This window comes from Amaranthus tricolor, chromosome 14 (genome assembly GCF_026212465.1).
Source record: "Amaranthus tricolor cultivar Red isolate AtriRed21 chromosome 14, ASM2621246v1, whole genome shotgun sequence".
NCBI lineage: Eukaryota > Viridiplantae > Streptophyta > Magnoliopsida > Caryophyllales > Amaranthaceae > Amaranthus > Amaranthus tricolor.
Window position 1 is genome coordinate 4,660,991 of NC_080060.1, and position 23,894 is coordinate 4,684,884.

Here is a 23,894-nt window from a genome sequence, read left to right on the forward strand (position 1 = left end):
AAAAAAATAATAATAAAAATTTAAAAAAAAATTAAAAAAAAAAATAATAATAATAATAATAATAATAATAAGTAAAAATAAAAAAAATAAATAATGATAATAAAAATATAAAAATTAAAAAAATAAATTTTTTTTCAAATTTTTTTTTATAAATTATTATTATTATTATTATTATTATTATTATTATTATTATTATTATTATTATTATTTTTGTTTTTATTTTTATTTTTATTTTTATTTTTATTATTTTTATTATTATTATTTTTTTTTTTAATTATTATTATTAATATTATTTTTATTTTTCCAATTTTTTTTTATTTTTATTATTATTATTATTTTTTTTTCTATTTTTTTTTATTTTTACTTTTTATTTTTATTATTATTATTATTATTATTATTATTATTATTATTATTATTATTATTATTTATTATTTTTTTTTATTTTTTTTTATTTTTATTTTTATTATTATTATTATTTTTTTTATTTTTGTTATTTTTATTAATTTTATTATTATTATTATTATTTTTTTTTTTTTTTTTTTAAGGTCACGTGACTATCACGTGATAGTCAACGGTTAATTTTAACGGTCAAATGCTAAAAACCGTTATAAGGTAGTCTTTTGCAAAGAAATATATTATATAAGGTAGTTTTTTGCAAAAAATTTTAGATAAGGTAGTTTTTTGCAAAGAGGGGTATAGAATAGGTAGTTTATTGTAATTTTCTCTAAAATGAATGTTTTTATATGAAAATAAAAAATACTTGAAATAAGCTTTTGGCAAATTTTAATTCTAAAAATAAGTGTTTTTGTGTCCAAACATAACGTGTAGGTTATCGGGTTTGTCCGTCGTATTAAGTAAGAGTAGGCGGTCTGACAAAATTAGGCTTAATAGTCTAGCACCTAAGAATAGGTGCGTACACATATAGGTGACTTTATTAGCACGCATAGATACTTGGGGTCTAGTAATAAGAAGGAAAGACATTGTGAGTACAAGGGGTTGTGGGACAACTTGTAGATTGAACAATTACACGGAGTAGAAAGCAGGTGCACTGAATCTGATATTTCTAGTAATCCTGAAGCCCCACCAGAGAGCCTAATAGAAGATGTAGTGCTCCCTGGGCTAGAAAACGTGGGTATGTAAACAACAGTGATTGGGTGAGTATTACACCCCAGTCATGTGGCTACCTGACATCAGCACCTTTCACATGTCATAAGCGAGGTCAACATTTTTGGGGTTGAATTTGTTGTTCATATTGTTTCAAAGTTGAATATTAGTTGATAATGTATGTTTTTAGAGAGATAATAGAGAGAGAAAAATGAAATGAGTTAAGAGCAATTTAAAAAATTCAATGTGTACAAGCCTAAAAGGTGTCAACATAAGGAAAAGGGTAACGATGAATACTAATGCCCTTGCTTATTGGCTCATGTGATGTTCAAAAGTTTATAGCTTATTGTTTATTTTTCCCTTATAAACAATAAACAATAATATTTTAATTTTGATCAATAGAGTTTTGATACTAACCTCCTAATATATATAATCAATAGTTATTTATTCAATCATCTGATAACTGTTTAACTAGGGATGGATCTATTCATTGGCACCCTTGGCATGTACTCTGGGGGAAATTTTTAAAAAATTTTAAAATTTTCTGAGCCTAGGGGGTTGGAAACGCGTTTTATAGTGTATCAAATTAGTAAACAAAACTCTCACTATTCTCTCTTCTCTCTATAAAAAAAGATAAAACTCTAAATGCCCAAATAAACATTTCACCGCCACCTGCACTGCTGTAATATCTGAGATATTTATAAAGAATAATAAATAAAAAAATTAAATAAAATAAAAATAGGAAAATAAATAATTAATAATGTAAAATTAGAAAATTTAAACAAAATTATAATAAATTTGTTAAGAAAATTATACGTTTAAAACTAAAAAAAATTAAATTAGGTTTAAATAAATAAAATAAGATTAAAACTATTCTTTTCTTTTTTACTCTTCCCTCTAATTCTAACCAACATTATTTCTCTATTATAAATTAAGCAATTTACTATTTAAATTATTTCACCGTATTAATTTTCTTTTTTTTCTTTCTTATTCTTTTTCTCTCATCAACCATTTGTCTTTCTTTAAATCTATTATTATCGATTTATTTTTCACCTTATTTTTCAATCTTTACATATTTTCTATCTACATATTACAAACAACAATTATTCTGCAAACGTCAAGTTCATAAAGGAAGTTTGATAGGAGCGTACATTTTTATTCTAGAACTGCTTTACAATGTAATTCTCAAAAGATTATCTCGTTAATATCATGTGCTACGTTATAATTAATGTGTTTAAATGGGAAGCGTGATTTTGTATGATATTAAACCTTTTATATTTCACTCTCAAAATTGTATATACTATTATTTTGTTACATATTTAATTTAAAATATTTTTTTTTAATGAAAGTTATTTTATTATTTTAATAATGATTATTTTTTTAAATACAGTTAATATTGTAAGATAAATATTTATGATATTAATTCTTGTTGCTACCAATTGATATTGAACTGGAGATTTAGAAAATAAGATTACAATTGGATATTTTGAGATATATTTATATTGGGAAAATTTATGATCATAAAATAAAATAAATAATATATGTTTGATTTTATATTTGTGTGATCGCGACTAATTATTAAAATATATTAAATCACGTAAAGTATAACACGAGGGAAATGAAACTCTTATATTTGTTGTGATCCAAGTATAAGGGTGATGAACAGGTTGCCCTGTTTAGTTAGTATAGCTGCCGACAGGTTAATATTTCTGATACTTGATACCGTAACACCCCGGCCCCTCGTACCGCTGGTGACTACTCATTGAGACTGTAGACTAGCCCCACAAACCAACACAAGTCTTTTCAACGCACTTTGGCCTCACTCGTGCGCACCCAGGAAAACTTTCCAGCAGGTTACCCATCCTAAAATTGCTCCCCACCAAGCACGCTTAACTGTGGAGTTCTTAGTAAATGGGCTCCCATGAAAAGAAGATGCACCTTGTTGATATAAGTTGTCTATCAATCCTTTTTCAAGCTAAATTTAGGGTATTACACTCACCCCTACTTAAGAATACAACGTCCTCGTTGGACCGTAACTTCAGAATCTTTTCCCCCACTAGGTGCACTGAACACACAATCAGCCACGGTCGTAGGGTTGCTCTGATACCATTTGTAACACTCCGGCCCCTCGTACCTACTCATTGAGACTGTAGACTGGCCCCACAAACCAACACAAGTCTTTCCAACACACTTTGGCCTCACTCGTGCGCACCCGAGAAAACTTTCCAGCAGGTCACCCATCCTAAGATTGCTCCCCACCAAGCACGCTTAACTGTGGAGTTCTTAGTAAATAGTCTCCCATGAAAAGAAGATGCACCTTGTTGATATGAATTGTCTATCAATATTTTTTCAAGCTAAATCTAGGGTATTACAGATACGATGTTTGGTCTTTTTTCTATTTGCTATAATCCAAGTAGGAGGGGTGTGCACACTAGGGTTACCTAAGATTACTCTGCTGGCCTTGATGAATTATTTGGGGTGACGACCTCTTGATGAAGTAGATATAGGGGTAAAGCCTCAGCCTACTGACGTTCTCGTTCCCTCAAATTAATAATCGAATCCATGAATTGTCATTATTAACTATCAAATTAATTAATTGGTTTATGAGAATTTATATTGTTTACACAAATTAATGTTTAACCAACTATATATTATTTTCAATTCGATTATATTTTATTTTCTTAAATTATTTTCAAACTAAATTGTTTTACGTGATGGAGTTTAATTACTCAATTTCCACCTGACTTTTTGAGTTTTTCCCTTTTTTTCTTGCATTCTTATTTTGCAGCCTAGAAATATGTTTTTATTAGTAGTCATGTCTATCACTTTCAGTTGTAAAACTTATTTAGTTGTTAAATAATATAAAATTATTTTATATAGTTGTTTAGTATTACATTTATCAGGAATAAATGTGGCGGTAATGCTCTCATAATTAGACTTTGGTTTATGTTAATTCTTAAAAATTCTTTTTAAAATTAGACTTAATTATGGGGTGTTACAACTGGCGCCTGCAACCTCCAGCCAGTCGCCTGCATCGAAGCCTGCTGTCCACTTTTACCGCTTGCGGCTGCCTAATGGTTGGGTCTGTGGTTCTTGTTTCACATTCCTTTACAAAAAGAAAACCCTAAAAATCATTTTTTTTCCTTAAGGTATTTTTACTATCAATCTTACTCTTTATTCTTTATGTTCTAATATGTAATCTTAATCTAAAATCTTGATGTTCTACTTTTTAATCTTAATCTTAATCTTGATTCTTGAATTTTGTTAGAATAATATTTCTTGATTTTTTTTATGTTAGTTGAATAATTAAATATTTGTTAGTGTAAATGTATTTGTTAATCTTGAATATTTGAATATTTCTTTTTTTTATATCTTATTTGAATAATTGAATATTTGTTAATGTAAATGTGTTTGTTAATCTTGAATAATCGAATGTTTCTTGATTTTTTTTGTATATTTCATTTTGTTGGACTATTTTTTCATTGTAAATTTGAACAATTGTAGTTCATTCGTTACCTTTTATATTACTTTGGCTTTGTTTTGGGATTATTCCACTTCTACAATTCATTTTACCGAAATAAAAAAATATCTTAGCTGTTAATTTTAAAGGAATTGATCGGGACTTTACGTTCTTCAATAGTAATACCGCAAGTGCACAGCGTAGCGTAGTATGTCGGCAATTACGGGTCGAATCCACAGGGAGTGGGGGTTAAGTTAATAGTTTCTCTATCGATTAGTGTGTTCGAAAACGTATAATATGATGTTTGGAGATAAAAACAATTAAAACAAGCAATTAAAAGTACTTAATGAAAATAAATCATAAAAGTAAATAAGGATACAATGAACTAAAAATAAGGATAAAATGATCAATAAACTAAGAGGCATAGACTAGGCTTTCTCACCAAAGTAGTGTTTACTAAATATTAACCTAAGGTCATGGATATTTTGTTATGGGGAATAACGTATCATAAGTACTAATGTTCTCTCTCGAGCAACAAAAGCTTCCCAAACATACTCAACTACCTATTCTCATGGAGCTAATTATAATTTAAGACATGAAGCACACATTCAACGTTTTCAATCGAAGCATCTACCTATTCTCATGGAGATATCTTAACTTTTAAGCATAGATTATCGTTAAAAATCGATTATCGCCCTCAATTCAACGACACTACAACATGATAGCAAAATCCATCTTAAACCATAAACAACACAACCAAGCCAAAGGTAAAACAAGAAATTCAAACTACATACATGGTGATGATGCCTAGCCTAAGCCAAAACAAACTACTCACTCATATTCATATTGAAATTGTAAATTGCAAACAAGCCAAGAATCATAGATGAATAAATTAAGCTAAAGTATCCTAAAGAAATGAGTGCAATATAAGTTGAAGAACTACATGAATATACGAAACTAAAGGCAAACAATCAAAGATAACTAAGTGATATGAATTGAAAACAACATAAACAAGGATAGAAGTTACTCTTTTAAGCTCAATTTAAGGATGAACAAGATGAATTGATGATTCAAAGTAATACCTTCCAAAAGCTTTAATAATAGTACCTCAATGGTTGAAGAATTCCAAGTTGCAAAATATTACAATAAAGGATGAAGTTAAGATTGTATTTGGAAAGTGAAAATACTTAATTGAATTGAAAGCGAAATTATGCTAACACTAATTCTTAATTGAAATGAAAGCAAAGCTATGAAAAATACATAAAAATTACTTTAAATGAAAGGTGAAAACTGAGATCCTAGCTCCCTCTTCCTCTTCTCTATTTATAGGCTTCAAGAACAAGTGGAAGGTGGTGGTTTCATGATTGCTCCACCACCCCTAAGTTGTAGGAGGGGGAGGGGGGGGTGCCACCCCTAGTGAATAGGGTAGGGTGGCTGGCAGTCTTGATAGCAGCAATTATAAGCAACAAATGTAACTGGACCTCGAATGATGCTTTAAAAAGATCGCACATACTGCTGCCGCCCATTTTGCTCGACTCGAGCAAATCCCGCTCGACCAGTCGAGCCACCATCAGGTCCAACATTAGAAATTTCAAAAATTGAACAAAATGTGAAATTTAGCTCCGCTCGACTCGAGCCATCTTCTTCAACCAGTCGAGTGGATGTACTGTAACCTGGATTGAATCTTGCTGATAGTCAGAAGCTCTGGAAGTTTGAATGCACTTTGCTCGACCCGAGCCAACTTTACTCGACCGGTAGAGCGAGCTTCAGATATGTAATACTTAGCTTCTGGCTCGAGCAATGCTGCTCGAGCCACCTTGGCTAGAGCCTATTCTGGTCGAGTGAATCTATTTTGGCTTCTTTTTGTGGCTTGGCTCATGATGCTTCACTTCTTTGGCCCTCGGTGTTTAGGTGAGCAATGTATGCGACCAAAGGGGCTAATTTATGCTCGATGTTGATGATTAGATCCTGAAATGAAATAAAATACCAAAGCAACAAAACAAGCGTAAAATCCAATAAACCAATGCGATAACATGTAGTTTCCTCACGCTAAACAAGCCACTTATAGGGGTCAAAATAAAGATAAAATGTAGCTAACATGAACCTTTAACGAAATTTTTTCCATTTGTTGGAAAATATTATTACGATTTATTGGAAAATATTTTAATTTTAATGATAATATATAATTTCATATTTTAAATTTTTTTTTAATGTAATTCCATAGCATCAAAATTCATACATTACACGAGTTTTAATACGAATCTTGTATCGATAACTATTAATAAAGCAAAACACTCTAACATCATCACTATTTAATATTGCTTACGTGTTATAACCTTAACAAAAATTGTCCCTCCAAAGCTCCATGAGGATGTCATTGTTTTTATGACTAATATTTATATATTTGACTTTATTACCTTTTAATTATGATTATAATATTATCCATATTGATTAATTTTATACTTCTTACGTCACATTATTTAATGTATTAGAAAACCATATATTTTATTTTATTTTTTTCAATTATTTATAAAATCATATAAATTTTATTTGTTAAATGAGTATTATTTAAGTGTATTGGATATTTTAAGTTGGTTAAAAGATAATATACTTTTATAAGAATTTTTTTTTATTTATACTATTGAAATTGGTTACTTAAATGCAATGCATAAGTCTAATATGATTTAGATTGTGACTACCTTTATGCTCACTTATATTTTTTATAACAAATAAATTATTTTTTTTAACTTTTATAAAATAATTTTACATAAATATTTATGTTAAATCTATAACTAAATTTTCACAATCATCTACGCGTGCAATGCAAAGTATGATACAAAACAAACAATGTAGATAATGTATACAACTATTCAAAACAAAATGAGATATAACTATACTGTAAAATTTATTTCCTAAAAATTCATTTTTTGAATGATACAAATATGTTGGTAAAAAATTTAATAAAATCGTGCATTGCACGGGCACTATCTAGTTACTACTAATTACTATTACAGTATTAGTAATATAAAATAAGGAGAATGATATATACAACTCTAAGGGTTGTAGCTAAGAAAGAATTGAATGAAATTTTTAATGTAATTTAATATTGCATTTGCTTTGGAAATATAAAATATTCTATTATATTTAATTTTATTCTTTCTTGGGAACATAAATTAACTACATAAAATATTAATTATTTTCAATTTTCATGTTAGATTATCTTAAAAAAACTAACAAAATTAATAATAAAAAACATTTATTTATTATTATGTATAACCCTTAGGATTATAATATCATTACCATAAAAAATAAAATATGTACAATTAAATAAAGAGTGCTCATAAGTCATAAGAACCTATTAAAACCCTAATAATCAAAGTTTAAACTTCAAACAAATTTCCTCACAACACTAAATAATCTTTCCCCATTCGCTGGCTACGTCCATTCTAACTTCTTCCAAACCCCTTCCTGAATCCATCTGACGGCGGTGTTCGTCATCTGCAGTCTCACCGTTGGTTCGCCGTTCTGTTTAACGTATCTACTGCGTCAAGTGTTAGTGTTTCCAGGTAATTCGAAGCTATGCTCCATTGTTAATTATTTAAAAAGGAAAAAAATAATCAGATTTTGTGATTTCATTTCCAGAAAATTCATTTTTGTCGTTTTTTGGATTGATGCTTGCATTATTTGGTTTTGTTACATGTGAATTTCCCTCATTTTCAATGTGAACAATATGATAATTCATACTCCTAGTTGTATTTATTTTGGAGTTTAAATTCACAGGAGATTGAAAAGTTATAAGGTTAACTTGTGAGTTTTTTCTTTAATTGATATGCAGTCATATTTTGAGAGGGCAGAAGATATTGAATAAGGTATGGCTGAAGTTGAGGTAAAAGAATCCGAGGCGCCCCATTCAGTATCTGACTTGCTTGAAGTTGCAAAATCAGTTAAAGATGAGGAGAGGGAAAGGAAGAGAAGAGAAAAATTAAAGAAGAAATTGTTGAAGGAAGCTGAGAAGACTAATAAAAAAGGCGTTTGTTATCTCAGCAGAATTCCTCCTAAAATGGACCCATTGAAGATCCGCCAACTTCTATCACCTTATGGTGAAATTAAACGCATTTATCTAGCCCCTGAAGGTCAATTTCTATTTTCTATTTTCTATTTTCAGTTTTTTATATTTGTTTTCGCTGGTTTTGGTTCATGTAGTTGATGTATCTTGTGGCAGTAAGGCCTTTGCATTATTGTTGTGTGGTTTTGCTGCTTTGAGGATAGTTTTCTTGATCACTAGTTGATGCCGTTTTCTTTTTAATCTAATCATTGGAATGAAGCCAAGTTCTTATGAGTATGCTTCTTGCAATAACAGCAGAATTTATAGGGAGATTCTTAGAGTCCTCTTAAATATTTTCTTGTGAGATATTATCTTTGCCCCTTTGAATTTGCTACACAACATATCAAATTCAAAGGCACGGAGGAGTGAGCTTTAAATATCATAAGTTAAAAAAAATCAAGTTCTTGTAGTTGTAGCATCTAGGCTCACCCATTCCTTGTCTTTCTAACGTCACACTTGATCCCCTCTTCGGCTCGTCTCACTAGTTGCCTCTCCCACAATGTTGCGATGGTAGAGGATTGCGCATGTTACACAACAGTATTTCCAGATTCAGAGTATCCTTTTGTAGATGGAATGGGTACAGGAATGTGATTCAAATGATTGTCCCATTTGAACTTTGTGATTAGCTAATGATTTGAGTCTTAATTCATGAAATGCTGATCTAAAACTTTACTAACTCACTCATATATGTTGTTACACAAAGCTGAAAATTATTGGATGAAAGCTTGAAACCAGAATGTGGTGCCAGTATATAAACAAAAGATAACTTGAAGGATCTTAAGAAGAAAACTAGAGTGTTCCCTTTTTTTTAGGAAGTGATGCAGAATGGTTTAGCCTGCGCGCAATTGACATAATCTGAGTTCAAATGAAAACATAATAGTCTAATTTCGAATTGATTATTAGAGTTAGCACTAGTCTCTTGTACTCTTGCCTTTTGGTATTTGTCTAATATCTGTATCATAATTGCTCTGTATTCACAATCAGTATCCATTTAAGGTAATCATGTTTCTTCCTTTTTATGAACATACACTACTACAAACTACATATCAGAATCTGTGTCTTATATTCTGTCATGACCCAAATCATAGTTGTCATTCTGTTTTATATGATTGTGGCAAGCCTTAGAAGTGCTGCATCCTTTGTTTTTTCCGAAGGATTACCATCTGACTGAACTAACACCTTCTGAGACACCTCTGTTATATTTGGAGCTTAATCAATGTATTTGAGATCCACAAAGAATGCAATAGACAATCAGTCCATACTCCATAGCATGCATAGTTACAAAATCAGTTGGAGTCCATGATTCCACACTTGTTTGGCCGAAATAGTAAATTGAAGGACACTAGGTGGTGTTTGGTTGCCTCCTAATTTCCCCGGAATTTCTATTTCCTATGAATTGCTTATTTGCATAGTTTGTTTAGGTTGACATTTTTTCGGCAAGCATAGGAAGCGAAAGTCCTTTGGATGTGGAAAAATCCCCAAAACGTGTGAATTAAATCACAAGAGAGTGCGTCAATTGCAATATCTTGTGTGCAAACCAAACAAAAAAATCATTTCCTTAGAACTTGACCAAGAAATTAACTTTGAAGGGATTAGAAATTTACATTGAAGTTTATTTCATGTGTCAACCAAACAAGCCCAGAGTTATTTGCAAGAAACCAGTGCATACTCTAGCCCGCTTTTGTTGGTGAAAAAGAAAGATGGGTCGTGGCGATTTTGCGTAGATTACAGGGCATTAAACAAAGAAACAGTCCCAGATAAATTCCCCATACCCGTCATTGATGAATTGTTGGATGAATGGGGAGGTTCGGCCATTTTCACGAAGCTGGACCTAAAATCTGGCTACCATCAGATTCAAGTGAAGCTCGAAGATGTTCATAAGACAGCCTTCCGTACTCATGAGGGTCATTACGAGTTCTTGGTTATGCCCTTTGGACTAACCAACGCTCCGGCTACATTTCAATTTCTTATGAATGACGTATTCAAGCCGTTCCTGCGTAAATTCGTACTCGTGTTTTTTGATGATATATTGGTATATAGTCCTTGTATTGAGACACACAAGAGGCATTTAGTCCAAGTTCTACAGATCCTCTCAGACCACCGACTCTTTGCCAACTTCAAGAAATGTGAAGTGGGGAAGGTAAGGGTGGCCTATCTTGGTCATGTGATCTCTGCAGCCGGAGTGGAAGTTGACTCTACAAAGATATAGGCTATGTTGGATTAGCCTTGCCCCTCGAACCTGAAGCAACTCCGGGGATTCCTTGGCTTAACAGGATACTATCGCAAGTTTATTAAGGGGTATGCTCAAATTGCTCCTCCCTTGACTGATCAGCTGCGCAAGGAGAATTTCGGGTGGAACGATGCAGCCACTTCAACCTTTAATACCCTAAAAACGGCCATGGTAAACGCTCCTATATTAGCAGCTCCTAATTTCTCTCTTCCCTTTGTGATTGAAACAGATGCTTCTGGGCATGGGTTAGGGGCTGTCTTACTACAAGCCGGGCATCCCATTGCATACTACAGCAAGATTCTGGGCATTCGAAATCGGGGTAAACCTATATACGAAAAAGAACTCATGGCCATAGTCTTTGCGGTGGAGAAGTGGAGACACTACCTGCTGGGTCGTCATTTCATTGTACGCACTGATCAGTGGAGCCTTAAGTTCCTCTTGAAACAAAGAGAGGTGGGACAAGCATACCAAAGATGGGTTAGTAAGTTGTTGGGATACACTTTTACAATTCACTACAAGTAAAGTGGCCGACGCTCTCTCACGCCAACACAGCCCTGAGGTTACTTGTAGCGCTTTGGTAGCTTCATGTGGGCTACGATGGGATTATGTGCAGGCTTTCATAGCAAAGGACGCCACGTTGCAACGAATGATAACTCAATTCCAACAGGGAGAAGGAACACCAAGATGGTTCTCTCTGGAAAATGGAGTCTTAAAATATAAAGGGAGGATAGTGATACCAAAACAGTGTGAACTCACCTCTAAATTACTCAAGGAATACCACGATTCCTTGGTAGGAGGGCACGCTGGTGACCTCAAGACCTACCAGCGCTTGACCGAGGAATGGTTCTGGTTCGGGATGAGGAAGGACGTGGCCAAATATGTACAGCACTGTCATGTCTGTCAACAAAACCTCCACCTTGTCTCCTTTGGGATTCCTCCAACCATTACCAATTCCTGAGAGGGTTTGGCAGGACATTTCTATGGATTTCATTGAGAAATTACCCAAGTCCTTAGGGTGGGATACCATACTCGTGGTAGTAGATAGACTGACCAAGTATGGGCATTTCATTCCACTTAAGCATCCTCTTACTGCTCAGAACGTGGCCCAAAAATTCTTATCCGAGGTCGTGAGATTACATGGAGTACCCAACTCAATTGTCTCAGATCGAGACAAGGTTTTTCTGAGCATCTTTTGGTCGGAGCTGTTCAAGCTACAAGGTAGTCAACTTCTGCGAAGTACTGCTTACCATCCTCAAACAGATGGCCAGACTGAGGTCGTCAACAAAGGCGTCGAATCTTATTTGAGATGCTTTGTGAATAGTAAACCGCACACATGGGCTCGCTGGTTACCTTGGGCTGAATATTGGTATAATACTTCCTTTTATACCGCCACTAATTACACCCCTTTCAAAGCCTTACATGGCAGGGATCCCCCTCATTTGATTCGATTCTCTGCTGGCCACACAACTGTATTGTCAGTGGAAACACAATTACAAGAACGTGATGCCATTTTGGATGATTTGAAGTTTCATCTGGTACAGGCCCAAGTTTATATGCAGCAATATGAGAATAAGAAGCGCCGGAAGGGTTATTTTCAAGTAGGCGATATGGTTTACCTAAAGCTACAACCGTACTGACAGCAGTCCGTAGCGAAGCGTGTTAATGAGAAACTCTCTCCTCGATTCTATGGACCGTATCCGGTGCTAGAAAGGATTGGCCAGGTTGCCTACAAGCTGCAACTTCCTCCAGAGTCTAGAATTCACCCCGTTTTTCATATCTCTCAGCTCAAGAAGGCCTTAGGAGTGGGGCATCAACCTACCAATCTCCCTACCCAACTGTCTGCTGATTTGGCGTTGGAGGTGGAACCTTGGGCTGTGCTTGGTGTGTGCAATTCTCATGCCAATATGGAAGTCCTGATTCACTGGAAGGGTCTGCAAGATTTTGAAGCTACTTGGGAGTCCTTTGAGGAAGTCAATCTCAGATACCCTAACTTCCACCTTGAGGACAAGGTGAATCTTTGGGTGGGAGGTATTGCAAGAAACTAGCCCAAAACAGATATTCGCTTCACTTATGCTAGAAGGCCCAAGAAGAAGCTACTAGAAGAAGGTTGAAGCTGCCAAATAATTGCTAAGCTGAGAAATAATTTCAGTTTTGGGGTAGAGGGTAATATAGTAAATCAAGAAGAAAAGTTGTTATGAGTTTGTTAGCCGAGATGCCTTGTTAAGAATATACTTAAGAATTTTGTTATGAATCTGATTATATAATAGAGAATGCGGTAGAAGGGAAGGAGGAATTTTATTTACACACTTAGTATCACTGGGAGAGCTCCTTCCTCTCGAAAGAAGGTCCCTTGTATTGCTAAACCTTTGCGTGATATCAGAAACATACTTTCTTTGAGTCAATCTTCTAGTTTTCCCTTTCTGTATCTCTTAAGTCTCTAGCATTATTTTGCCTTGAATGTGCTAAACTACTAATACATGTATGTGATTGAAATTTCAAGCTACATTTTCCCACCCTTGTAAGTAGTTCTCTTTCTTGGAAAGTTGAACTGTAACAAATGCTAAATATGCCATATTTACTTCTCTTTAAGTCCAAAAATATTGATGGGGCAAAAGATTTTCAGTTCTTTTGGTTTAAGATTATAATTGACTAAAGTAAAATGACTCATTAAATCAGTGCACTTCTTATTTATGTGAAATTGCACATGAAGTTAGATTCCAACGATCAATCAAAAATAACCTCTTTGTTAGTCTTATCACTAGCAAGGAAAGATTGCATACATTCGACCCCCAAACTCCACCCTGGGTTAGAGACATTTAATGGCATTGGGTAATAAAATGTTATTATTGTTAAGTCTAAAAATTCGAAGGATGCTTGAAAGACCATTTATTGATGACAATGATGAAGAAAATCATGTCAAAGCTGGGAAGGCGAGGATTATGTTGGTTATTTTATGTGGGTGACCCGGGGCTAGTTTAAGACACGCAGACAACTATGCTTTAAGTTAAATTTAGTCATGTCACAAATTATTTTACCAATTTTAGGAATTGTTGCATTCATTTTGAACATTCTTATAAGCTTATAAGGAAAGTCTTCCATTTATTTGAATATTAAAGGAGTATTTTATTTAGAAAATGGTAAGTAATAGAAAGGTTTGAAGTTTGTGCATTTGAATTTTTTTTTTATCTTTGATGGTTTACCTCTTTTAGACCGTCATTACATGAATTCGTTTTGTTTTTCCTTCATAGCTGTTTTGGGTGCTTAATGAAAAAAGTGGTGTCTTGTGTTGAGCTTGATTTGCATTGTTTCTGATTTATGTGAGTCTTAAAGCATGGTCTGAATTAATTTGAAGAATTTGATTTTTACTATTTTAGTTTTGAACTTTGATCTGATCCCTTATCTCTTGTCTACCAAAAGCTGGAAAAGTGCAAGGTTTTGCTTTTTAGAGACGAACTTCAACGTTTAGAAGCTCAATTTTATGAGCCTAGATGGGATTTTAGCTTGAGCATGGTTTTTCAATCTAAGATATATGAATGAAATGGAGAAATGCTTTCTTGTGGTGAGCCTTCAGAAATGTATCGTTTGGGTGATGATCATTTTTCTTTCTCCTTCACAAGAAATTTAGATGCTTTTTGTGAAATTTTTTTTTAGCTTTTAGAGATAAATTAGGTTTTTCAGCATAGACAGTGAAACAATTATGTTTATTTGCAGGTCTTGCAGCCCAAATGCGACGTAAACGATCTGGAGGCTTTCGAGGTCAAGGGTTCTCCGAAGGGTGTGTATGGCCATATTATCTCCCTTTCATGTGCCAAGCCGAATGCAAATCACAAAAGAGATGTTATGCAATGTTTAATATCTCCCATATTGTTGGATCAAGGCTTTGGCATTGTTGTTTAATTTGATTTCTTTTTAGAAATGTCCTCAATTGAGTTATTTTACTCGTTATTGTGAATTATGTAGGTGGGTTGAATTCGCAGACAAACGCATTGCAAAAAAGACTGCAAATTTGCTAAATGGTGAACAAATTGGTATGTTTTATGACTCTTCTTTATATAGTTGTAAATAATTAGATTAAGTGAGTATGAAGGGGGTGTCGCCCATCTACAACAAGAGTGATAACGTCAATTGGCTTTTACTCTTCCATGCAAATTTCATTTGTTTTATAGACTCAGTTAAACCATTTATTATGTGTACAGATGATCATGTTATTCTATCAGCATCCTTATTTGCGTATGTGATTTTTGCACATTACAGTTACGTTAACAATATTGAGTAAACACTTCAGATAAAGGAATTCTGAGAAAAGGCCATCCATCTAATGGGTTCTGTTAAGCCAAAGGAATTTTTTTGGGCAGACATTTATATTTTTCATAGTAATTCTTAGACACTTGCAGAATGAATATGTTTTATCTTTGGGAAATTATCAATGGTAACCCTGAGTTTTGGCACTTTATCAATGGTATCCTTAAGTTTTTTTATTATCAATGGTACCTTCGTACTATTGAACGTTTTAGTGTAACCTTTTTAAACTTTTTCTGTCTAAAATTGTCCAAAACCGCTAACTTTTTTTCTTTTTCTTTAGTTTTTCAATTCAAAACATAAAAGAAAGTTCACGGTTTTGAACGATTTTGGACGGAAAAAGCTTAAAAAGGTTACGATGGTAAAACGCTTAATAATACGAGGGTACCATTGATAATAAAAAAAACTTAGGGGTACCATTGATTAAGTGTCAAAACTCAGGGTTGCCATTGATAATTTCCCTTTATCTTTTGTCTATTATCCTTTATATGATGTATGCATTTGATGGACTAATATGGTTTACATGATATTGAACTAATTGATGTTTTCAAAATCCATGTGAACTGCTTGCTAAAAAAATATTATTCTACTTTGCGTTTCCCCAAAATGACAGACTAAAAGAAACATATTTGTCTATTCTTCTTGAAGTTACAATTCTTTTTGTTGTCAACTATCTCTAATATCTTCTTATGTATGATGTAGCCTTCCTCTTTCTTGAGGCATTAATTTCTCTAGCTTCATGATCTTAGTACGCAAGTTTACTTGTTGCTTTGGAAAATCAGTGATTTTCTTTCTAGGATATTGCATTGTTGCTACTGAATTTTCTTTTCTCACCAACTTATTGCATTTTGCTTGTCATGTGTCTTATCAATCTCGTGCCCCATATTTTTCGTCAGGAGGAAAGAAGAGATCACAGTTCTTCTATGACATTTGGAACATCAAGTATTTAAGCAAGTTTAAGTGGGATGATCTTACTGAAGAGACCGGTAATGATTTTATATGTATCTATATTTTAGTCATACTACTCTGTGTCCTTAGTTATAAGTTTAAATTTTTGTTTTTATATAGCTTGCCAGAATGCGATTCGAGAACAGAAATTGCGAATGGAGTTATCTGCTGCTAAGAAAGAACGAGATTTCTATCTGAAAACTGTGGAGCAGTCTCATGCTCAGAAGGGATTTGAACAACGTTTGAAGGTATGTGATTTTATTTTGTTTGGAAATTGCGTCCTGGTAATCGTAGTTGATTAGAGCTTGTAGCTTGTGTCTGTTGAGTTTGGTGAAGGGGTGAAATATCAGGATATTTCAACTAATCAGAGTATCTGTTTGTCAACTGGTTGCTACTTGTGAGTCCTCCTTTTTCATGTCTTCATTTACGTTGCTATCTCTTTGTCCACAACACAAATCTGAATCTGAATCTGAATCTGTGTTAACATTCATGGATTATATAGATAGATACTTGGATGGTTGGATCTAATCCTTGAAAACATTAGGAAAACAATTAAGCTTTACATTTCTGTCATTGTTAGAATTATAGTATCATAGTTCACCATATGGCTCTAATTGTGCTGCAATTCTCATGTTATCATGAGTCTGTACTCTGTAGTGTACCTGCATGTCATGTGTCTACGAATAGGAGAATATGAGAAAGAATACAATGTAGAATAATTGTGAAAATAGGAGAGGAAGTGTTGAGCTCACTTGTGCAATTGGTTTTTGTTTTTGGGGAGCCACCATATTTTGATAAATATCAAGGCTAGTAAAAGTTTAGTCTTTCCATTATTGAACTCCATTTTCTCTGTCAGAAGGTCCTTTATAAACGTAGAGTATGCATGCCCTTGCATTAGTAAATCGACTTTCATGAACTTTCCATATTGCCTCTCTAAATGTGCCTTCACCCTGTTCTGACGAAAAGGAAACTTCAGTGTGAATTGTGATCGGAATAGTAGGTTTGGGGAGAGGCCTCCTGATTTTTCCTTCCTCGTACTAGGCCCTTTAGAGACCTCAATATCTTCATTCATAGGCATAACATCCACCTTAGGCATAGGAGGTCCATCATTACTGTATTCCGTTACTCAAAGAAATGGCATTCGTTGTCTCTTTGGTGGTTGTATGGATTGATCAACTAGGAAAGTCATGGTCTATTGGCATTGGAGGATACTAATTGAGCCACTTGAGTTTCCAACATCTCAGTATGGGTGCTCCTCTGCTCCATTTTCTTAACCTACAACTGTGTTTAAGAATTCCATTTATCTGCTGATATTGTCTTGTTGCCACAGATCAAATGGGGGATGTTGGAAACCAGATGTACCTTGATAAAAATTGATTGCGTTGATACACCGATGTTGCCTATAGTGTTGTTTGGTGGGTACTTTGTTCTATACTTCTTGCCTTGTTTGATGAAAATGATCTTTTAGTCCTTTCATTTCCATTTATTCTCATCCTTAAGGTTATGTCATTAACTAAGAAAAAGAATGGCAGTGAGGTTCTGCACAAAAGTCGGTGTGAAATTTTGCTCCCGTACTTTGACGAATGAGACTCAGCCATGAGCTTATCTTTAGGATTCATTGAGGCTGATCAAGTTAGATGTTACCAAGAACTCACATTTTTACCTTGTGAATCGAGTTACTATGATCAAACCTCCTTTTGTTTGAAGTTCAGTGACAAGACCTGTTTCCTTGCATTCTAGTGTTAAATTGTACTACTCTATACATGCATTGTACAAAAGAACTACGTAAAAGAGGATTTTGTTAAAAAGTGGAGTATGCTGTAATTTTGTTGACATAAGGATACAAGAGTAGTTAAGTTACAACTTATAACATAATCTTCTGTTATCTTACTATTCAAATTGTTAGCTATTTGACAGCACAATTTTTGTTGTCTTTAGAAACGGAAAGCCCAAAATGATCTAGGCTCGGAAAGTCTAGAGGAGGAACTTAAACCCAAAGTGATACGCCAGATCCCCCAGAAGAGACCTCTTATAGAGACTGCTGAAACAAGCAAGCCTAAGCTCTCCAAAGCTGTATTGGCCGAGGTAAGTGTTTGATTTATTTTCTTGCTTGTTCCACTTGACGAATTTTCCTCTTTTGCATTGTGAGTTAACTTGTGAATCTCTTTCTCAGATTTTCAACACCGGTTGCGATGAAGCTTGACAGATTGTTGAACAAAAAGTGAGAATATTAAAATTTTATCAATTACTGCAGCAAGAACAGGATAGTACTGCTCCCTTATGACCCAAATTTTCACATTTCGGGTTGCTTCCATTTGATTTTATGCATCGTCGCTAGGGTGAAAGGTTGAATTGTTAGAGTAATTCTAGAGCTTCCCTGTCTAGAGTTCATCATTTTATTGGTCCTTTCTAGCCTCTTTTACTACCTTCGTGAACAAGCATAATATTAGTGACTTGTTAATTGTTAATGTCGAATGTAGACTGTATTGAAATCCCATTGATCTTGATTTTTTTGAAATAAGAAATTTTTTTTTAAAATACTATCTCTGGTTTTATTAGTTACACTTGCATAATAGCCACCATTCATCAAAATGATTTACTTATTTTTATATTTATATAAGAAAATATACTCATCGAGAAGAATTACCTTCTCTGTTTTAAATCAATTGCTACACATCTATAATAACTACTGCATTCATTAATTATTATTATTTACTCATTATAATGTAAAATGAAAAACACAGTTAAATGGAATCATATCTGTAAGATAATGTTATTAGTCGCAAATCTTCCGTGCATCCGGTGAGGATTATCAATCATGTACAACTATGAGCAGATGGGATCAGAGTACAGAGATCAGTAAGATGCTTTTTATTTCCTGATTAACAGTTTACATACAACAATCAATATATGTTTGCAAGATATGAAACAAATGTATTCTAAACTAATCAAACAACTATGTTTATAAAACTTGAAAAGATCCTACATAACAGCTGAGTGCCTTTCTGATAGAATAACAAGTATCACCATTCATTTTAAGTAGATCCTACATGACCCGACCCACAACCCGTCTATTTGACCGTTTGGTAGGTCTATTTTTAACCCAGGAAAACAAAAATAGAGCTATATACAGAATAAGCAACCATAGGTACTGATGTTATCACCAGCTGATTGTGCTTTCCATCTCTTTAACAGCAAATCAAAAGTGTTCATCTTTACAAGTTTACAACTTGGATCGAGTTTTTTCAATAAGCTCGCGTCTTAGAAGCTTTCCCGAAGCTGCTTTTGGGATAGAGCTTAAAAATGTTACCTTCCTTAATCTCTTGTAAGGTGCAACCTGTATAAAGGAGCGGGAGAGCAATTAAGAAACATCCAAATCATTGATTTCAATTTGTTCCTAGCAATCTTTGTAATGTTATCCTCTCTGAAAAGGGAATTATGTTCAGAGTGGTTTACCTGATCTGCGACAAACTTCCTGATATTGTCTTCCGTTAAGGCACTTTTAGGTGATCTAACGACAAATGCAATTGGAACTTCACCCGCTTCATCATCAGGAAAGCTAACAAAGGGGATATAATAAGTTGTTAAGAGAAAGTAAAATACAATGCCGATGTTACATTTTACAAGAAGGCGCGGGGAAAGGGCCACTGCTTAGTGAAAGAAACTTACGGGATCACTGCAGCCTCAAGTATTTCTGGATGTGAAAGAAGAACGGCTTCAAGTTCTGCTGGTGCAACCTAATGCAAGCCAACAAGGAATTATACTTTAGGTCGACCCTCTACCGAGTAAAAAACATGGATGTGCATATGCATCCACAAGTTGGGTGTCATAAGGTTGATTCCCCGGTCAATTTCAAGGTTAGGAACAATCGTGACACGAACATCAGTCTTAGGAACTGCAAGTTCGGGAAGTAGTAACCTTTCATAGATTTAAGAGACTGTTTTTTTTGGCCAAGCAAAGGAAAAAGAACGGGTAAGGAATGACAAATCGACATTCAATACCTGAAAACCCTTGTACTTGATGAGCTCTTTGAGTCTGTCAACAACATAAAGTTGCCCTTCCTCGTCAAAGTACCCAAGATCTCCGGTATGTAGCCAGCCTTGGTCATCGATAGTCGACTTTGTGGCTTGGGGAATATTGTAGTAACCTGTACATTCAGGTCATATTAAGTATTGAGTTTAAAGTACAACCAAATAAGAAAGCATAAGTATAATATGTTCGTCACCTTTCATGATATTAGGCCCGCGAACCCATATTTCACCCATTTGCTTAGGAGGAAGAGGCTTCAATGTATCTACTTTGATTATCTGAGCTTCAATACCGGAAACCAGCATTCCAGCTGAGCCAGAGTGTCGACTCCCTAGTCTTGGGTGTTCTATTGATATAACTCCACATGTTTCGGTCATACCATACCCCTGAAAGTAAAGTTCGAATGTGTATCAGGGAATCTAACTCATGTTATGTCCCTCTGTTTCCAAACGTTTTTTCCTTTTATTTTTTTCGCAGATTTCAATTCGAAATTTAAAATCAAATAATTTTAATTGTGATTTTTTAAAAATTCTAAAAAGATAATACTTAGAAAGTATACATCGAGAGAATCTAATAAGATTCCACATGAATATATATTTTTTCTTGTAAATCGATGAGAAATTATAGTCAGAGTTTTGATACTAAAATTCATAAATTCTATTTGAAAAAAGACATAAAAACGGAGAGTACAACATAATTATGCACCCTTAGAAGCAAACATATGCTCAAGTAATAATTACCAATTCATAGTTAATAAACTAATAACATCATATCCGAGTTATAGTTTCCTAATATACTCTCTTCTCTCAAAATTATAGCTTATTTGTATTTTGTTGTTTTTTTAAGAATACGTTATTGTTTTTTTTGATAGTAATAGTATAATAAATTGTTAAGATTAGAAAAGAGAAAGAAAAAAGTAAATTGAACAATTGAAGATAATGTTTTAATAGTAGGTAGAAGGTAGAATTTATATCCAAAAAGTAAATGTAGTTAAAATTTTTAAATAATCTAAAATAAAAAATGTAGCTAAAATTATTGGATAGAGGAGAATAGTTCTATATACTTCATATTTCATAAACAGTAACATAATATATATGGACTGCAACTATGTAGCAAATACTTCCTCCGTTCCATAATACTCGCTACATTTTTAATTTTTGGCAATTTCATATTACTTGCTACATTTTCTTTTTTAGTAATAATAAAACAATCATTTAAACTTCTACCTACCTCTATTTTTATCCTACTCTATACTCTATACTCTATACTCTATAATAAAATACTATACTATACTCTATAAAGTAACCTAACAACCTATTTTTCATTTTTCTTTTTCAATTAACAATAATAAAATAATATACTCTATAAAGTAAACAATCAGCTACAGTGTAAGTCAATCACTTTTCTTAATACTCGTGCCCATGCAAATATAACGACTAAATCGAAACGGAGGAAGTATGTCTGCATTCTATTAAAGTTGCGTCGTCATGAAGTAACCAAGTCCCTGCCATATTTCAAAACTTGGCCCACTAATCGACGAAGTTATGACTTATGAGTATGAGTATTTATTACTCCATTAAATATAGATGTGACAATAACCCAATTAAGATACGACTATTAGGATCAAGTAGTAACCACATATTTATAGCAAAGCATATCTACTTAAACTGACATTTTTTCCCATAATATTATAGGTAGCAATCTTAAATAGGAATAATATATCTAAAAGTTCTTGGTTAACAAGCTCTCACAAATTACAATAATATTAAAATCTTAATTTCAAAAGATTAGAATCGAGTAAATGTTTTTTTTTTCTGCATTAGTAAAAATTATTAAATTTTTGGTCTTGTTGTATTTTTCATTTTCTTTTGTTAGATGGAATTTGCTATAACCATGTCTTTTGTTAATTCTTATCCACACATTGAAATTATTTTTTTATCTCATCATCTACACAATACTTCCATTTTTTATTTAACTTTTTTTCTCCGTTACTTATATTTGATGTAGGTGTGATGGAGCCACTAACCCGGATTGAATCGGTCCCGAACCGTCGAAAAATCAACCAAAAATCGGAACCTTGTACGACAGGTTTCAAACCGGTCCAAATCGATGGCCTGAATCGTCCAACTTAAAAGTTGAACCACTAGAAACAGACCACCAAATATGAACCGCCTGAAACCGAAATCGACTCAACAATCCAAATCAGAATTTAATTTTTAGGAACCGAATCCGGTACCAGCCCAACCCGGACCGTGGCCATCACCAAAAGTTGGGTGACGGAGGGGTATAACACACTAAACAACCATAATCAAACAATGCAAAACACATTGAATGAAGAAAAGAAACCTGAACAATCAAAGCCTGAGGAATATTTTTAGAACACTCTTGCATCATCTCCTTCCCCAAAGGTGCAGCACCAGATCCAATTAGTTTCAAAGATGAAAGATCATACTTCTTCACAACACTCTGTTTAGCCAATCCAAGCATAATTGGAGGAACAACCCACAATCTAGTAACCCTATATTTCTCAATAGCTTTCAACATCATCTCGAAATCGAATTTCGGCATACACACAACACAATTACCTTTCTGCAATTGGGCATACAAAATCACAGACAATCCAAACACATGAAACATTGGAATCACAACCAAAAACACTTCATGTAAATCCCGTTCAAATTCTTGATCATTAGATATCATTAATGAAGCAGAAATGAAGTTCCCATGAGTTAGAATTACTCCTTTACTTAAACCAGTTGTACCTGATGAGTACAGTAATGCAGCAGTATCGTTCTGTTTGATCAAAACCTTTGGAAAATCTACACAAGACCCATTAATCAAATCAGAATAATAAACAATTTTGGAATTAGAAACAAGATACCCATTATCCTTAAATCCTAAAATCAAAGCAGGTAAGTTTAAACCCTTTACTTTATCCCATAATTCAGGGACAGTTACGATCAATTTAGGGTTACAATCTTGAACTTGTTTCTTGATTTCAGTAACAGTATAAAGAGGATTTACGGTAGTTGCGATAGCACCAATTGCGATTATACCCACAAAAGTTACTGGGTATTGAACAGAATTTGGGGCAAACATTAGAATAACATCTCCTTTTTGAATACCCAGTTGGGTTAATCCATGAGAAACCTTAGCGACCATGGATTTTAATTGGGAAAAATTTAAGATATCCCCAGAATTAGAATCTATCAAAGCAGGTTGCTCAGGGTAAGAATGGATGTTTCGGAAGAGAAATGAAACCATATCAAGATTTGGATTAGATGGCATGATTAACGGTGGCCTAAGTGATCTGTAAATCCCATCTCTTCCATATCCAGAACGCTCCATTGTTGCTGCTTGATATGAAGATCAGTAAAAAGAAAATTGAGAGAAAATAATGGGAATTTTGAACAGATTAATTGAAGGGTAATTAGAGTAAAGATTAAGAGTCCAAAATCTTAATGGATGATGGATTCGTGTCCAGATTATAATAGGGAATGTAAGGTTGGGAGACAACCACGTGCATGTAATAATTAAATCTTTAAACTAAATAATATAAATGCCATTCTTCCGCGGGAGTTAGTAAGGCGGTAAACTTTTGTATTTAAGATAGATTCTTACATGAGATGGAATTATGGTTTGATAATTATAACCAGCTGATTTATTTATATTTAATTTGTAAAAGTGATTATTTATAATTTTAAAATGTTAATTAAAAA

General features: G+C 33.5%; 2 protein-coding genes across 3 annotated transcripts; one reads left to right on the forward strand and one right to left on the reverse strand.

Annotated features, from left to right (window-relative positions):
- Nucleotides 1-7,943: 7,943 nt before the first annotated feature.
- On the forward strand, nt 7,944-18,684 carry LOC130800439 (pre-rRNA-processing protein esf2). Of its 2 annotated transcripts, none has more exons than XM_057663963.1 (8): nt 7,944-8,130; nt 8,400-8,697; nt 14,611-14,674; nt 14,860-14,927; nt 16,095-16,184; nt 16,267-16,394; nt 18,085-18,231; nt 18,320-18,684. In XM_057663963.1, the coding sequence occupies exons 2-8, from the start codon at nt 8,436-8,438 to the stop codon at nt 18,347-18,349; spliced, it is 789 nt and encodes a 262-aa protein (XP_057519946.1). In that variant the 5' UTR covers nt 7,944-8,130; nt 8,400-8,435; the 3' UTR covers nt 18,350-18,684. The 2 variants fall into 2 exon arrangements, with proteins under 2 accessions (XP_057519946.1, XP_057519947.1); XM_057663964.1 differs by lacking the exon at nt 18,320-18,684 and adding an exon at nt 17,477-17,561 and having other exon boundaries at nt 18,085-18,225.
- Nucleotides 18,685-19,002: 318 nt separating this feature from the next.
- Nucleotides 19,003-23,830, reverse strand: LOC130800438 (probable CoA ligase CCL7). Its single transcript, XM_057663962.1, has 6 exons — nt 22,522-23,830; nt 20,372-20,561; nt 20,148-20,293; nt 19,816-19,883; nt 19,603-19,705; nt 19,003-19,483 (listed from the first exon to the last, which is right to left on the reverse strand). Exons 1-6 carry the CDS (start codon nt 23,521-23,523, stop codon nt 19,370-19,372), a joined length of 1,623 nt encoding a protein of 540 aa, XP_057519945.1. The 5' UTR covers nt 23,524-23,830; the 3' UTR covers nt 19,003-19,369.
- Nucleotides 23,831-23,894: the final 64 nt, after the last annotated feature.

Excerpts from the sequence above, each read along its gene's own strand:
- LOC130800438 (XM_057663962.1), bottom strand. The coding sequence starts at position 23,523 with ATGGAGCGTTCTGGATATGGAAGAGATGGGATTTACAGATCACTTAGG. Across the intron at positions 20,562-22,521 it reads CTCAGGCTTTGATTGTTCAG|GGGTATGGTATGACCGAAAC; the intron begins GTTTCTTTTCTT and ends CTTTACTTTCAG. Across the intron at positions 20,294-20,371 it reads CGGGCCTAATATCATGAAAG|GTTACTACAATATTCCCCAA; the intron begins GTGACGAACATA and ends CTGAATGTACAG.
- LOC130800439 (XM_057663963.1), top strand. The coding sequence starts at position 8,436 with ATGGCTGAAGTTGAGGTAAAAGAATCCGAGGCGCCCCATTCAGTATCT. Across the intron at positions 14,675-14,859 it reads GGTCAAGGGTTCTCCGAAGG|GTGGGTTGAATTCGCAGACA; the intron begins GTGTGTATGGCC and ends TGAATTATGTAG. Across the intron at positions 16,395-18,084 it reads GATTTGAACAACGTTTGAAG|AAACGGAAAGCCCAAAATGA; the intron begins GTATGTGATTTT and ends TGTTGTCTTTAG.